The sequence below is a fragment of the Arachis duranensis genome, chromosome 10 (assembly GCF_000817695.3).
Source record: "Arachis duranensis cultivar V14167 chromosome 10, aradu.V14167.gnm2.J7QH, whole genome shotgun sequence".
Taxonomy (NCBI): domain Eukaryota; kingdom Viridiplantae; phylum Streptophyta; class Magnoliopsida; order Fabales; family Fabaceae; genus Arachis; species Arachis duranensis.
This window is the reverse complement of record NC_029781.3, coordinates 105,330,338-105,344,241: the sequence shown is the minus strand read 5'-3', so window position 1 is coordinate 105,344,241 and position 13,904 is coordinate 105,330,338. Positions and strand designations below refer to the sequence as shown.

Here is a 13,904-nt window from a genome sequence, read left to right as displayed (position 1 = left end):
ATATAATAAAATATATATAATTTATTTTAGTACTCACTTGTTATTTTTTTTTAATTTAATTGTTATCCCAAAATAAGTTTATTTAAGGAATACTGAGTGAGAGAGACTCTGAACCTCAACAATGGTCAAATCCATACATCATTCGTTTGCTATGGCTTCTTTTAGCTGTCAACAAAATAAGCATTCACCTTCTATTTCTATTGTGATTTCTTTTTTTAAGATTGTTTAAGACGATGACTCTGTAAGCATTTTCTCGTCTTCTCCATCCCCTCTTTTTCTTTTAATCTGTTTATCTTTTGAGATATTGTTTATTGAACAAAAAATTTCTCTCTTTATTCCTTTATATATAATTTTTTTCGTTTATAAACATTTTCTTCGTATTTATTTAAGGAATACTGAGTGAGAGAGACTCTGAACCTCAACAATGGTCAAATCCATACATCATTCCTTTGCTATGGCTTCTTTTAGCTGTCAACAAAACAAGCATTCTCCTTCTACTTCTATTGTGATTTCTTTTTTTAAGATTGTTCTCAGACAAGCTCTTTAAGACGATGACTCTGTAAGCATTTTCTCGTCTTCTCCATCCCCTCTTTTTCTTTTAATCTGTTTATCTTTTGAGATATTGTTTATTTAACAAAAAGTTTCTCTCTTTATTCCTTTATATATAATTTTTCTGTTTATAAACATTTTCTTCGTAGAACAACACACATGCATAGCTTTTTAGCTGCAAATATAGTAATAATAAACTTCTTCTTCTTATTATTTAGATTATTTTTTATTTACAATAATGTAGGCTTAATTATAATTAATTTTGTAGCAGAAGTATATAAAAAAATAAAAAATACATAAGATGAATGAAAACCTAAAAACATATTTGTTAGATGGTTACATTTTATGTACTCCGTATATATTCTTATTACAAAATTAATTATGATTAAATCTACATTATTGTTAATGAAAAATGATTTAAGTAACACTTCCACTAATCAAGATTAGGAAATATTATAGGACATATTGCGGTTATTTGAAAAATTATCATGTTCATCATCATTTTTCGTTATGCATGAGTTCTAATTTTGTTATTACTGATTTGGTCTCTATCAATTTTCATGTTGGATAATCCCGTCCTTTAATATTTTTTTTATTTCACTCCTAGTCTCTAAATATGTAAATAATGTTGCAAAATAGCCTTTTGAAATTTGAAATTAGTCTCTCCTTTAAAATAGGTGAAAGATTAATCTTTACCTACATACAAAATTTAAGACTAATATGTTTGGACTATTTTAATGCACTATTTATAATTATTAGTGAAGGATGAATTGGGAGTTTAATAATGTTATTATTATATGAAGATGATGGCCGAAAATCGTTAAATAGTTTGATATATTTGTCTAAATTATTTAACATAATACATGTCAACATCTTGGTGAAGACATACTAATGTGTGTCACCTTGTTGTTATTATGGTTGCTAACACTAGGTTCATAACATTGCAGAAGTTACCAATAAAGTTCACTGAAAAATATGGTTCTAGCTTATCAAACCCATTGTATCTTAAGCCTCTGGATGGTACTGAATGGAGAGTAGAGTGGACTAATCATGATGGTGGAATTTTGTTTAAAAAGGGTTGGAAAGCGTTTGTTGCATATTACTCTCTTGATCATGGCCATTTGTTATGGTTTGAGTATAATATTGGAACTTCTCACATGGAAGTATACATATTTGACACGAGTTGCCTCCAAATAGAGTATGCTGCCAATGATCAGATCAAAGAGCAGCTGCTACGCAGGAGTCAGCAGCCCGGCGAAAAGGCCAGAAGAACAAAAATTTAGAGATGTGGATAGCAGTCCCAACATCCAAAACATGAGACTTAACGAGGGACGGTTGAAGAAAAGATTGAATGAACCATTGCCAAGATAAGTCCAGGGCCAACTGAGGAAAAAACTGAGAGCACCAGTGTCATCTGCTTCTAAAAGTAGACAGTTGAAAAATGACACACAAATCAGAGATGTGGAAAGAAGCCTCAATTCTTACGATATTAAATCTAAAGAAAAAAACCATGAGATGCCGGTGTCTGTCAATCAAGATTCTAATGGTATGTGTCTCCTAATGAGATCATTCTTTCCTTTTGTGAATTTAACCGTTATTTTTTATTACAACTTGCAACTGCTTTTTGTACATTATGGTGGTAGTTTCTGATTCTTTGTTTCCTATGTACAAGGTAAAAGGAATAGAAGAAGAAAAGATTCTAAATCTCCTGTTAGGCTCTCTCCTACAAGACCTGAATCTATGAAAGAAGCTAAGAAGTTTAAGTGGGAAAAGCCCTCTTTCATCAAGATAACGCAACGCTCTCAAACGAGAGCACCATGTGTAAGTATAGGTTAATACATATATCCATGTTGAAAATTATATATAGTGAACTTCCATGTGCTATCATTCTTCCAAATTTTGTGTCTTATTTCTAACTATAATGACATAAATATGATGTGCAGTACTTTCCAACTAAATTCTTCCGAAAATATTTTGAAAATAACCCCCCAAAATGCAATTATAAGGTTTGGAAAGAAGTTGTTCCCTGCTAAGTTTATCTATAGGCCATCATCATGTGATGCCTTTTTGGTTGGAACTTTTCTGCTCAAGCTAGTAAATTACAAGCCAGAGATGTTTGTTTGTTTAAGCTCATCAATAGAAAAGATCTGATGCTTGATGTTCATATTTGTCATGGACAACGCCGCGATAAGGCAATTGTTTAGGAGTTCTTAAGCCGTGTTATTCTATAAAAAATTAAGATATCAGCACAACATTGAAAACATAATTAACTTTAAAAATGGAATAAAAGTTAGCATTATCCTCTTTAAAAAAATTTATATTAAAAATTAATTGACCCCGTGTTTGATTTGGAGTACATTTTACAAATCTTTAATTCTTCCCTTCCTTGCAGCATTTAGTTTTGGCTAAAAATGCAGTTAGCTTATGAATGCAATGACTATGTATTTCGTCCTTAATGTAACCACATATAAACTAATCTTATGCTAAAATTTGTGTTGGTCTCCAACCTTATAGATATAACTTGTATCTAAAACTCTCCACAAGTAAAATTCATGCTAATTTTTTACAATTCTATTATGGTATAAGAGTCACTTTTCAAACCAGTGACTCATGGGATTCAGCTTACAGTGATCCCTCTTTCATGGATAAAAGACAGTGATCCAAGGAAATCAAGGCCTGTAAGTTTATTTCGATACATTTTATCGATGACAAAACATAATATGCCATGCAAACTTCTGAGTGCTAGTTTATACTTAGTTTCACAAATTGTAAGTTTATAACTATTTTTTACCATTGTGATTCAAAAATGGAATGTGATGCAGAACTTGTCAGTTATCTTCTACAGAAAGTATTTTAAAAAGAATCAGCAGGATGTAAAGTTACAGTTCAGAAAGGAGTCGTAGCCTGCTACGATAATCTACAATCCGACATCAAAAAACACCTTTATTTCTGCTGGTTGAAACTCTTTTGCTAGAGCAAGTGAATTAGAAGCTGGAGATGTTTGTGTTTTTGAGCTCATCAATGAAAAAGATCTGTTTGATGTTCATATTTATAGAGTCCAATGCTATGCTAATGTATTATAACTTCAGGAACTAAGAGCTCATAATTCTCATCAGATCTAATACTAGATACATGACCAACTCGCTACTTTATTACTATAAAGTATATAAGCACGTACTTATATATACACACAAAACAGTGAAAAAAATAATACACACTGTACAACCAGAAGTGATATACCAAAAACTATGTTTGAACTCTTAATTATAGAGGATTAAAATGCTAGTGGTAGTTAAAAAATAGAAAGCACAAATTTAGAATATATTAATATTCTTAAAAAAAATCTTACAATTTTTAGAATACTATATATACTAAATTTGTGCTTTCTATTTCGAGAGAATTTTTTTTATTTAACAAATAAAATTTATAAAAATTGGAGAGATTAAGAATTCTTTTAAAATAATTTTTTGAGTCTTTTCCACATTTAAGAACCTGATTGATATATTAAAGATAAAACCATTTTTAACTACCGCGTTTTAATCCTCTGTAATTAAGAGTTCAAACATTGTTTTTGGTTTATTACTTATAGTTGCACGATGTGTGTTGTTTTTTCTCACTGTTTTGTGTGTATATATAAGTACGTGGAGTTGGTCATGTATCTAGTGTTAGATTTGATGACAGTTCTTTTTGGTATTGCATCGAGTACTTTCATGAGAGTAGAGACAACTCATATTGAGAGTAAAATGATAACTTCATCATCCACCACCTCCTAAATACTCTTCTGTTGCTGTCATCTTCATTCGCTTTTTCAATTAACTTGTCTTCTTACCAGAGATTGTAACTGTGTCTGTGAACAAGAAGAACATCCATGGCTTCCTCTAGTTTCCAAAGAAACAAGCATTCTCCTTCCTCTGTGACCTGTTTCTACAAGATTGTTCTCAAACAAAGCCTTGAAGATGGAAACGTTGTAAGCATTTTCTTCACTTTATATCCTTTTTACTTATAATATTATTTAATACATGCATTTCTCTTTGTGATTTTTCCCTTGTAAGGTTTTCTTTTATTTATGCTTATTACTAAGACTAGTTTCATACTTTCATTTGAATTGCAGACGGTACCAAAAACGTTCAGTGGTGTTCCAAATCCAGTGTATCTGAAGCCTCCAGATGGCACTGCATGGAAGATATACTGGTCTGAGTATGATGGTGGCATTCTATTTGAAAATGATTGGAAAGAATTTGCCTCATATTACTCTTTGGATCGTGGCCATTTGCTGTGGTTTGGGTGCAATAAAACTTCTAACATTGAAGTACACATTTTTGACATGACTTTCCTTGAAATAGACTATCCTTCCTTGGATCACATCAGCGATGACGATTCGATTGAGATCTTGAATGAACTGCCGCCACGAGGCTGGCCGAGGAAAACAGAGAAAGCAGCACCAAAGACACCATCTGCTTCTACAAGTAAAATGTTCACAAGTTCTGCCAAAACTGAAGGAGTGAAATGGTGCCCCGAAATAGACTATCCTTCCAAGGACCGCATTGATGATGACAACATGGTTAAGGTTCAGAATGGACCGCCACGAAGAGGGCGAGCCCGTCCGAGAAAAACAGAGAAAGCAACACCAAAGACACCATCTGCTTGTACAAGTAAAATGTTCACAAGTTCTGTCAAAACTAGGTGCCCTGAAATAGACTATCCTTCCAAGGACCACATTGATGATGACAACATGGTTAAGGTTGAGAATGAACCGCCACGAAGAGGCCGAGGCCGGCCGAGGAAAAAATTGAAAGCAGCAGCAGAAGTATCATCTCCTTCTACAAGTAAAATATTGAGTAGTTCTGTCAAAACTGGAGATGTAGAGAAGGCCCCTGATAAACAAAACTGGATGCAGTGTTGCAAGAATGAAGAAGCTAGTCAATCTGAATGAAGAATGCAGTGTTGCAGTGTTGAAAGCAGCGTACGCATATATTCCACATAAAATATTTTACATATGGCGTATTGCATTTCAAGTAATAAATATCTTATTGTTCTTAGGCTGTGTTTAAATTTCGTTCAAATGAATAAAAATTACTGTGTTGTTCAACTTAGCTACAAGTAACTTTTATGCAAATTTTTATGGTGTACATGTAAAGTTGTTCAAGAGGCAAGGAAGTTCAAGTCAAATAATCCCTCTTTCTTAACCAAGATAAGGCAAACTCAATTATCTGGATCTTCCCCAGTAAGTTGACACATTTATCTCTGTCAGAAACATTTTACGTTTGATTAAATATGACATAATAAACTTGTACCAATTTACCTATTATTCCAATACAATGAATTAAAAAAAGTTATACACTCATTAAAAGTTATTTACATTGGAATTTTTTATGGAATTACTGGAACTCTGTAAATAATTAGTAACTTTCTAAAAAGTGACAAGTATAATAAATGAAGGAGAATGAGTGAAATAAGATCCAAACCATAAATTGCTTTGAAAATAAGTAGTTGGGCAACTTTTGATTAAGTACTTTGTCCAAATAACATCTTATACTACCAACAATATATAATTCTACATGTATTGTTTCTGCATGGATCACTGATATATTTCTAGTTATGGTAGTAAGGAGATAACACTGCAATGCAACCATTTAGTATGATGAAAACTACGACTCTGTTACAACTCTTGATCCCTGAACATACTCCATTGATCTGCAACACAAGTAAGCAAAGCCATTAGCTAATCATGGCTTCGACGAATATGAACCTTAAGTTCTGGATCTTGTCTGTTAATGAGCTCAAAGATGCAAACATCTCCGGCTTTTAAGTTATTTTCTTTAACGAACAAGCGCCAATTAGAGATAAGGGCATTCTTCCTATTTGGATAATAGATCAATGTTGCATGCCACTGCTTCTTTCCAACTCGTAGAATTGCATACTGCTTCGTGTTCTCGAAGTACATTCTGAAGAAACAAACTGGAAGATTCTGCAATCATATCAGAATAATTCATCATCATGGTTCACAACAGTCTCAATTTTGCATGACATACAAAGTTTGCACAGAGATAAATGAATCAACTTACTGCTGGTGATCCTGTTTGGTGCTTTTGCTTAATCTTGATGACAAAAGAAGGATTTTTCGACTTGAACTTCTTTGCTTCTCTAATAACTTCAGATGTGTACCAATAACCATAAACAAGGTATTTATGCATTTTAGAAACAAAGAAAATTAAAAAATTAAACAAAATCAGTAGAATCTAAAAAATGAAAGAATGATGAGATTATGAAACAGACCATCCATATCTGGTCTGGCACGTTGAATTATTGGCAGCTTAAGATCTGCTGTCTCTTCAGATTGACCATCTTTTTCATTCTCGACATGCAGCTTCAAGTTTTGTGTATTGGGATTTTTATCTTTATCTTTAGTTTTGATGGCACTTTTCATTTTTTTGCTTGTAGAAGCACGTGATTGCTTTGGTTCTGCTATCACTTTTTTCTTCGGCCGGCCTCGGTCCCTTCGTGGCGGCGGTTCATCCAAAATCTCAACCGAGTTGTCATCACCGATTCGACCATTGGAAGGATAATCAATTTCGAGGGCAGTCATGTCGAATATGTTTACTTTGATGTTAGAAGTTCCGTTGTACTCAAACCACAACACATGACCATTCTCCAAAGTGTAAAATGTAGCAAACTCTTTCCAACCCTTTTCAAACAAAATCTCACCGTCACGATTAGTCCAATCTATTCTCCATTCAGTGCCATCTGGAGGCTGGAGTTTCACTGGATTTGGCATATCACCACCATATTTCCTACGGAACTTGTTTGGCATTTTCTGCAATGCCAATGAAAATTTTATAAATAATAAATTAAAATAATACAATATATATGATAATTATTAGTTGAAATAAAATATATAAAGAATATTTATTTATTTCTTTATTTTTGCAGATACGCGGACATGTGAATCGGATATGCGAATATCTACACAAAATCCGAAATCTGATCTATTAGTATGCGGATTTGATCCGATCCGATCCGATAGTCTTGTAGATCGGATCTATATCCGCAATTTTCAGATCGTATTCGGATTAATACTGCGGATATGCAGATCGGATCTGATCCATGAATACTCCTACTAAGAATTATTCTTCCCTAACAGCAGCTTTGTTAATTGAGTCACTACTCTAACTAACAATAAAAATTTCAAAACTAAAAAAGCATAAATATTGAAGAGCATATTATGCTGGTAAGAAAAGAAACCATGCATGTGTGTGGTTGTTACGTCACATAGAAAATATGACAAAAATAGTGAAACACAAGAAGTATACATGAAAAAAATTTTGTATGTGTAAAATAAAAACAGTAAAAGATAAAGAGGAAAAGAAGGGAGGAGAAGAAAATTTCCACAAGATATCCATCATCAAGGCTTTTTCTGAGAACAATCTTAAAGAAACGGATCACAGTAGACAGAGAATTCTTGTTTCTTTGAAAGTTAGAGGAATCCATAATTATGAATATTCTTCTTGTTCACAAAGAATAAGTGGATATCTTAAATAAGAAGAATAAAGTTCTTTTCATAAATTTCAGGCATAATTTTTGGATTTTATATTTAATTTAAATAATAAATTGAAAGGAACAAAATTAAATTCCCAATTAAGTGCCTGAATTTTCATATCGAATTTTATTTTTTTTATTTTTACATTTTAAATAATTTGAACAAAAAATAATAAAAATTAAAATAAGATTTTTTTAAATGTGTCTAAATTTCATATATAATTCCTAAGTTTTATAACTATAATAAAATATTTTTTATATATTACTTTTGATCTATACAGTAACTAAACTCATTTAAAATTAAAACTTGCATAAGAAATATTTTTAAAGTAATACTAGTATGTGGTATCAGTAACAAAAAAATTGTATCATTTTTGTAATTCATTAAACCTATTAAATAGAGTTAGACGATGCTTATTTTTTTGGAAGTTAGAAAAAGTTATAGCCAGGAATGATTTTCTTGTTCACAACCTAGATTTCAGGCATAATTTTTGAATCGCACATTTAATTTAACAAAAGATTAAAAAAGAACAAAATAAAGTTTCTGTTTTGTGCCTAAATTTCATATTGAGTCCAATTTTTTTTTATTTCTACTTTTTAAGTAATTTGAATAAAAAATGATAAAAATCAAAATAAAATTTGTTGAATGTGCCTAAATTTTAGATATAACTCTTGAATTCTATAACTCTAATAAAATATTTTTTATGTATCATTTTTTACCTCTAAAGTAACTAAACTCAATAAAAATTAAAACTTGCATTAAATATTTTTTTTAAGTGATACTGGTTTGGTATCTGTAAGAGAGACCGTATCATTTTCATAATTCATTAAATCTATTAAATAAACATAGATGATGATTTTTTTTCGAAACTAGAAAAAGTCATAGCTATGAATGTTCTTCTTGTTCACAAAAAATCAGTGAATATCTTAAATAAAAAGACAACATATAAAAAAGAACAAAGTAAAATTCTTTCTATATGCATATATTTCAGTCATAATTTTGAGATTTTACATTTAATTTAAATAAAAGATTGAAAAGAATAAAATTAAGTTTCCTATTATGTGCTGAGTTTCTTTTTTTCTATTTTTATATTTTAAGTAATTTGAATAAAAAAGGATAAGAATTAAAATAAAATTCTTTGAATGTGCCAAAATTTTATACACAATTCTTAAGTTTCATAATTCTAATGAAATATTTTTTAGATATCACTTTTGACCTATGTGATAACTAAACTCATTTAAAATTAAAACTAGCATGAGAATATATTTTTAAAGTGATACCGATATGTGGTATCACTCTATTTGTATCACTCAACCTCTTAACAACCTTCTAAGAATTAGGGGTGAACACGGATCAGATCGGGTCTAATCTCTGCAGTTTTTCAGTTTGGATCCGATCCGATCTGCACAAAAGATCAATAAAATTTGCGGATCGGATCAGATCGAATATCGGATATATCCGCAAAACACAAAATATTTTTAAAATATTATTTTTATTAAAAAAATCAATAAATTTATTTTTCTATTCTTTTAAATATGTTTACTCTTAAAATAATATTAAAGATACATTTTATAAATAATAAATTAAAATAATACAACATATATGATAATTATTAGTTGAAATAAAATATATAAAGAATATTTATTTATTTCTTTATTTTTGCAGATACGCGGATATATGGATCGGATATGCGAATATCTACACAAAATCCGCAATCGGATCGATTAGTATGCGGATCTGATCCGATCCGATCCGATAGTCTTGCAGATCGGATTTATATACGCAATTTTCGGATCGAATTCGGATAAATATTGTGAATATGCGGATCGAATATGATCTATGAATACCCCTACTAAGAATTATCCTTCCCTAACAGCAGTTTTGTTGATTCAGTTACTATTCTAACTAACTAACTAAAAAATTCAAAACTAAAAAAGCATAAATATTGAGGAGCATATTATGCTGGAAAGAAAAGAAACCATACATGTGTGTGGTTGTTACATCACATAAAAAATATGACAAAAATAGTAAAACACAAGAAGTATACATGAAAAAATTTTGAATGTGTAAAATAAAAATAGTAAAAGATAAAGAGGATAGGAAGGAAAGAGAAGAAAATTCTCACAAGATATCCATCATCAAGGCTTTTTCTGAGAATAATTTTAAAGAAACGGATCACAGTGGACAGAGAATTCTTGTTTCTTTGAAAGTTAGAGAATTTCATAATTATAGATATTCTTCTTGTTCACAAAGAATCAGTGGATATCTTAAATAAGAAGAACAAAGTTCTTTTCATAAATTTTAGACATAATTTTTGGATTTTATATTTAATTTAAATAAAAATTTGAAAGGAACAAAATTAGATTTTCTATTACGTGCCTAAATTTTATATCGAATTTTATTTTTTTCTATTTTTATATTTTAAGTAATTTGAACAAAAAAGAATAAAAATCAAAATAAGATTTTTTTAAATGTGTCTAAATTTCATATATAATTCCTAAGTTTTATATCTATAATAAAATATTTTTTATATATCACGTTTGATCTATACGTTAACTAAACTCATTTAAAATTAAAACTTGCATGAGAAATATTTTTAAAGTAATACTAGTATGTGGTATCAGTAACAAAAAAATTGTATCATTTTCGTAATCAATTAAACTTATTAAATAAAGTTAGACTATGCTTTTTTTTTTTGGAACCTAAAAAAAGTTATAACCAATAATGATTTTCTTGTTCACAACCTAGATTTCAAGCAAAATTTTTGAATCACACATTTAATTTAGACAAAAAATTAAAAAAGAACAAAATAAGGTTTCTGTTTTGTGCCTAAATTTCATATTGAATCCAATTTTTTTCTATTTCTACTTTTTAAGTAATTTGAATAAAAAATGATAAAAATTAAAATAAAATTTGTTGAATGTGCCTAAATTTTAGATATAATTCTTGAATTCTATAACTCTAATAAAATACTTTTTATGTATCATTTTTTACCTCTAAAGTAACTAAACTCAATAAAAATTAAAACTTGTATTAAATATTTTTTTAAGTGATACTGGTTTGGTGTCTGTAAGAGAGACCGTATCATTTTCATAATTCATTAAACCTGTTAAATAAACTTAGATGCTGATTTTTTTTTCAAAATTAGAAAAAGTCATAGTCATAAATATTCTTCTTATTCACAAAAAATCAGTGCATATCTTAAATAAGAAGACAACATATAAAAAAGAACAAAATAAAGTTCTTTCTATATGTATAGATTTCAGTCATAATTTCGAGATTTTACATTTAATTTAAATAAAAGATTGAAAAGAACAAAATTAAGTTTCCTATTATGTGCTGAGTTTCATTTGAACAAAAAAGGATAAGAATCAAAATAAAATTCTTTGAATGTGCCTAAATTTCATACACAAGTCTTAAATTTTATAATTCTAATGAAATATTTTTTAGATATCACTTTTGACCTATATGATAACTAAACTCATCTGAAATTAAAACTAGCATGAGAAATTATTTTTAAAGTGATACTGATATGTGGTATCACTCTATTTGTATCACTCAACCTCAGGACTGAACGCGGATCGGATCAGATCGGATCCAATTTTCGCAGTTTTTAAGTTTGGATCCGATTCGATCCGCACAAAACATCAATAAAATTTGCGGATCGGATCAGATCAGATATCGGATATATCTGCAAAAATACAAAATATTTTTAAAATGTTATTTTTATTAAAAAATATCCATAAAATTTATTTTTTCTATTCTTTTAAATATGTTTACTCTTAAAATAATATTAAAGATACATTTTATAAATAATAAATTAAAATAATACAATATATATGATAATTATTAGTTGAAATAAAATATATAAAGAATATTTATTTATTTCTTTATTTTTGCAGATACGCATATATGTGGATCGGATATGCGAATATCTACACAAAATCTGTAATCCGATCGATTAGTATGCGGATATGATCCGATCCGATCCGATAGTCTTATAGATCGGATCTATATCTGCAATTTTTGGATCGAATTTGGATAAATATTGTGGATATGCGAATTGGATCTGATCCATGAATACTCCTACTAAGAATTATCCTTCCTTAATAGCATTTTTGTTGATTCAGTTACTACTCTAACTAACTAACAATAAAAAATTCAAAACTAAAAAAGCATAAATATTGAGGAGCATATTATGCTGGTAAGAAAAGAAACCAAGCATGTGTGTGGTTGTTACGTCACATGGAAAATATGACAAAAATAGTGAAACATAAGAAGTATATATGAAAAATTTTTGTATGTGTAAAATAAAAACAGTAAAAGATAAAGAGGATAGGAAGGGAAGAGAATAAAATTCTCACAAGATATCCATCATCAAGACTTTTTCTGAGAACAATCTTAAAGAAACGGATCATAGTGGAAAGAAAATTCTTGTTTCTTTGAAAGTTAGAGGAATCTATAGTTATGGATATTCTTCTTGTTCACAAAGAACTTGTGGATATCTTAAATAAGAGGAATAAAGTTCTTTTCATAAATTTCAGGCATAATTTTTGGATTTTATATTTAATTTAAATAAAAATTTGAAGGGACCAAAATTAAATTCCCTATTACATGCCTGAATTTCATATCGAATTTTATTTTTTTCTATATTTAGATTTTAAGTAATTTAAACAAAAAAAATAAAAATCAAAATAAGATTTTTTTGAATGTGTCTAAATTTCATATATAATTCCTAAGTTTTATAACTATAATAAAATATTTTTTATATATCACTTTTGATATAAAATTAAAACTTGCATGAGAAATATTTTTAAAGTAATACTAGTATGTGGTATCAGTAATAAAAAAATTGTATCATTTTCGTAATCCATTAAACCTATTAAATAAAGTTAGATGATGCTTATTTTTTTGGAAGCTAGAAAAAGTTATAGCTAAGAATGATTTTCTTGTTCACAACCTAGATTTCAGATATAATTTTTGAATCGCATATTTAATTTAGACAAAAAAAATAAGATTTTTGTTTTTTGTCTAAATTTTATATTGAGTCCAATTTTTTTTATTTCTACTTTTTAAGTAATTTAAATAAAAAATAATAAAAATCAAAATAAGATTTGTTGAATGGGCCTAAATTTCAGATATAATTCTTGAATTCTATAACTCTAATAAAATACTTTTTATGTATCATTTTTTTACCTCTAAAGTAACTAGACTCAATAAAAATTAAAACTTGCATTAAATATTTTTTTCAAGTGATACTGGTTTGGTGTCTGTAAGAGAGACCGTATCATTTTCATAATTCATTAAATCTATTAAATAAACTTAGATGATGATTTTTTTTCCAAACTAAAAAAAGTCATAGCCATGAATGTTCTTCTTGTTCACAAAAAATCAATGGATATCTTAAATAAGAAGACAACATATAAAAAAGAACAAAATAAAGTTTTTTCTATACGCATAGATTTCAGTAATAATTTTGAGATTTTACATTTAATTTAAATAAAAGATTAAAAAGAACAAAATTAAATTTTCTATTATGTGCTGAGTTTCATTTTTTTCTATTTTTACATTTTAAGTAATTTGAACAAAAAAGGATAAGAATCAAAATAAAATTATTTGAATGTGCCTAAATTTCATACGCAATTCTTAAATTTTATAATTCTATTGAAATATTTTTTAGATATCACTTTTGACCTATATGATAACTAAACTCGTTTAAAATTAAAACTAGCATGAGAAACTATTTTTAAAGTGATACTGATACGTGGTATCAGTAACGAAAAATTGTATCATTTTCATAATCAATTAAACCTATTTA

At 28.7% G+C, this 13,904-nt stretch overlaps 2 protein-coding genes across 4 annotated transcripts in view; one reads left to right on the top strand and one right to left on the bottom strand.

Moving 5' to 3' along the window:
- The window catches only part of LOC110276724 (B3 domain-containing transcription factor VRN1), a 33,918-nt gene extending 28,283 nt beyond the window's left edge, over positions 1–5,635 (top strand). For 2 of the 3 annotated variants that reach the window (XM_052255433.1, XM_052255430.1), the window contains exon 4: positions 5,291–5,635. In XM_052255433.1, coding sequence (XP_052111393.1) covers positions 5,291–5,482 — 192 coding nt within the window. In that variant the 3' untranslated portion in view covers positions 5,483–5,635. Of the gene's footprint in view, positions 1–5,232 lie in introns of all 3 variants that reach the window. The other variant, XM_052255434.1, reaches the window with a different exon arrangement.
- A 412-nt stretch (positions 5,636–6,047) lies between these two features.
- LOC107471692 (B3 domain-containing transcription factor VRN1-like) lies at positions 6,048–10,235 on the bottom strand. The gene is made up of 4 exons (XM_052255437.1): positions 10,212–10,235; positions 6,826–7,363; positions 6,615–6,700; positions 6,048–6,517 (listed from the first exon to the last, which is right to left on the bottom strand). Exons 2-4 carry the CDS (start codon positions 7,358–7,360, stop codon positions 6,272–6,274), a joined length of 867 nt encoding a protein of 288 aa, XP_052111397.1. The 5' UTR covers positions 7,361–7,363; positions 10,212–10,235; the 3' UTR covers positions 6,048–6,271.
- Positions 10,236–13,904: the final 3,669 nt, after the last annotated feature.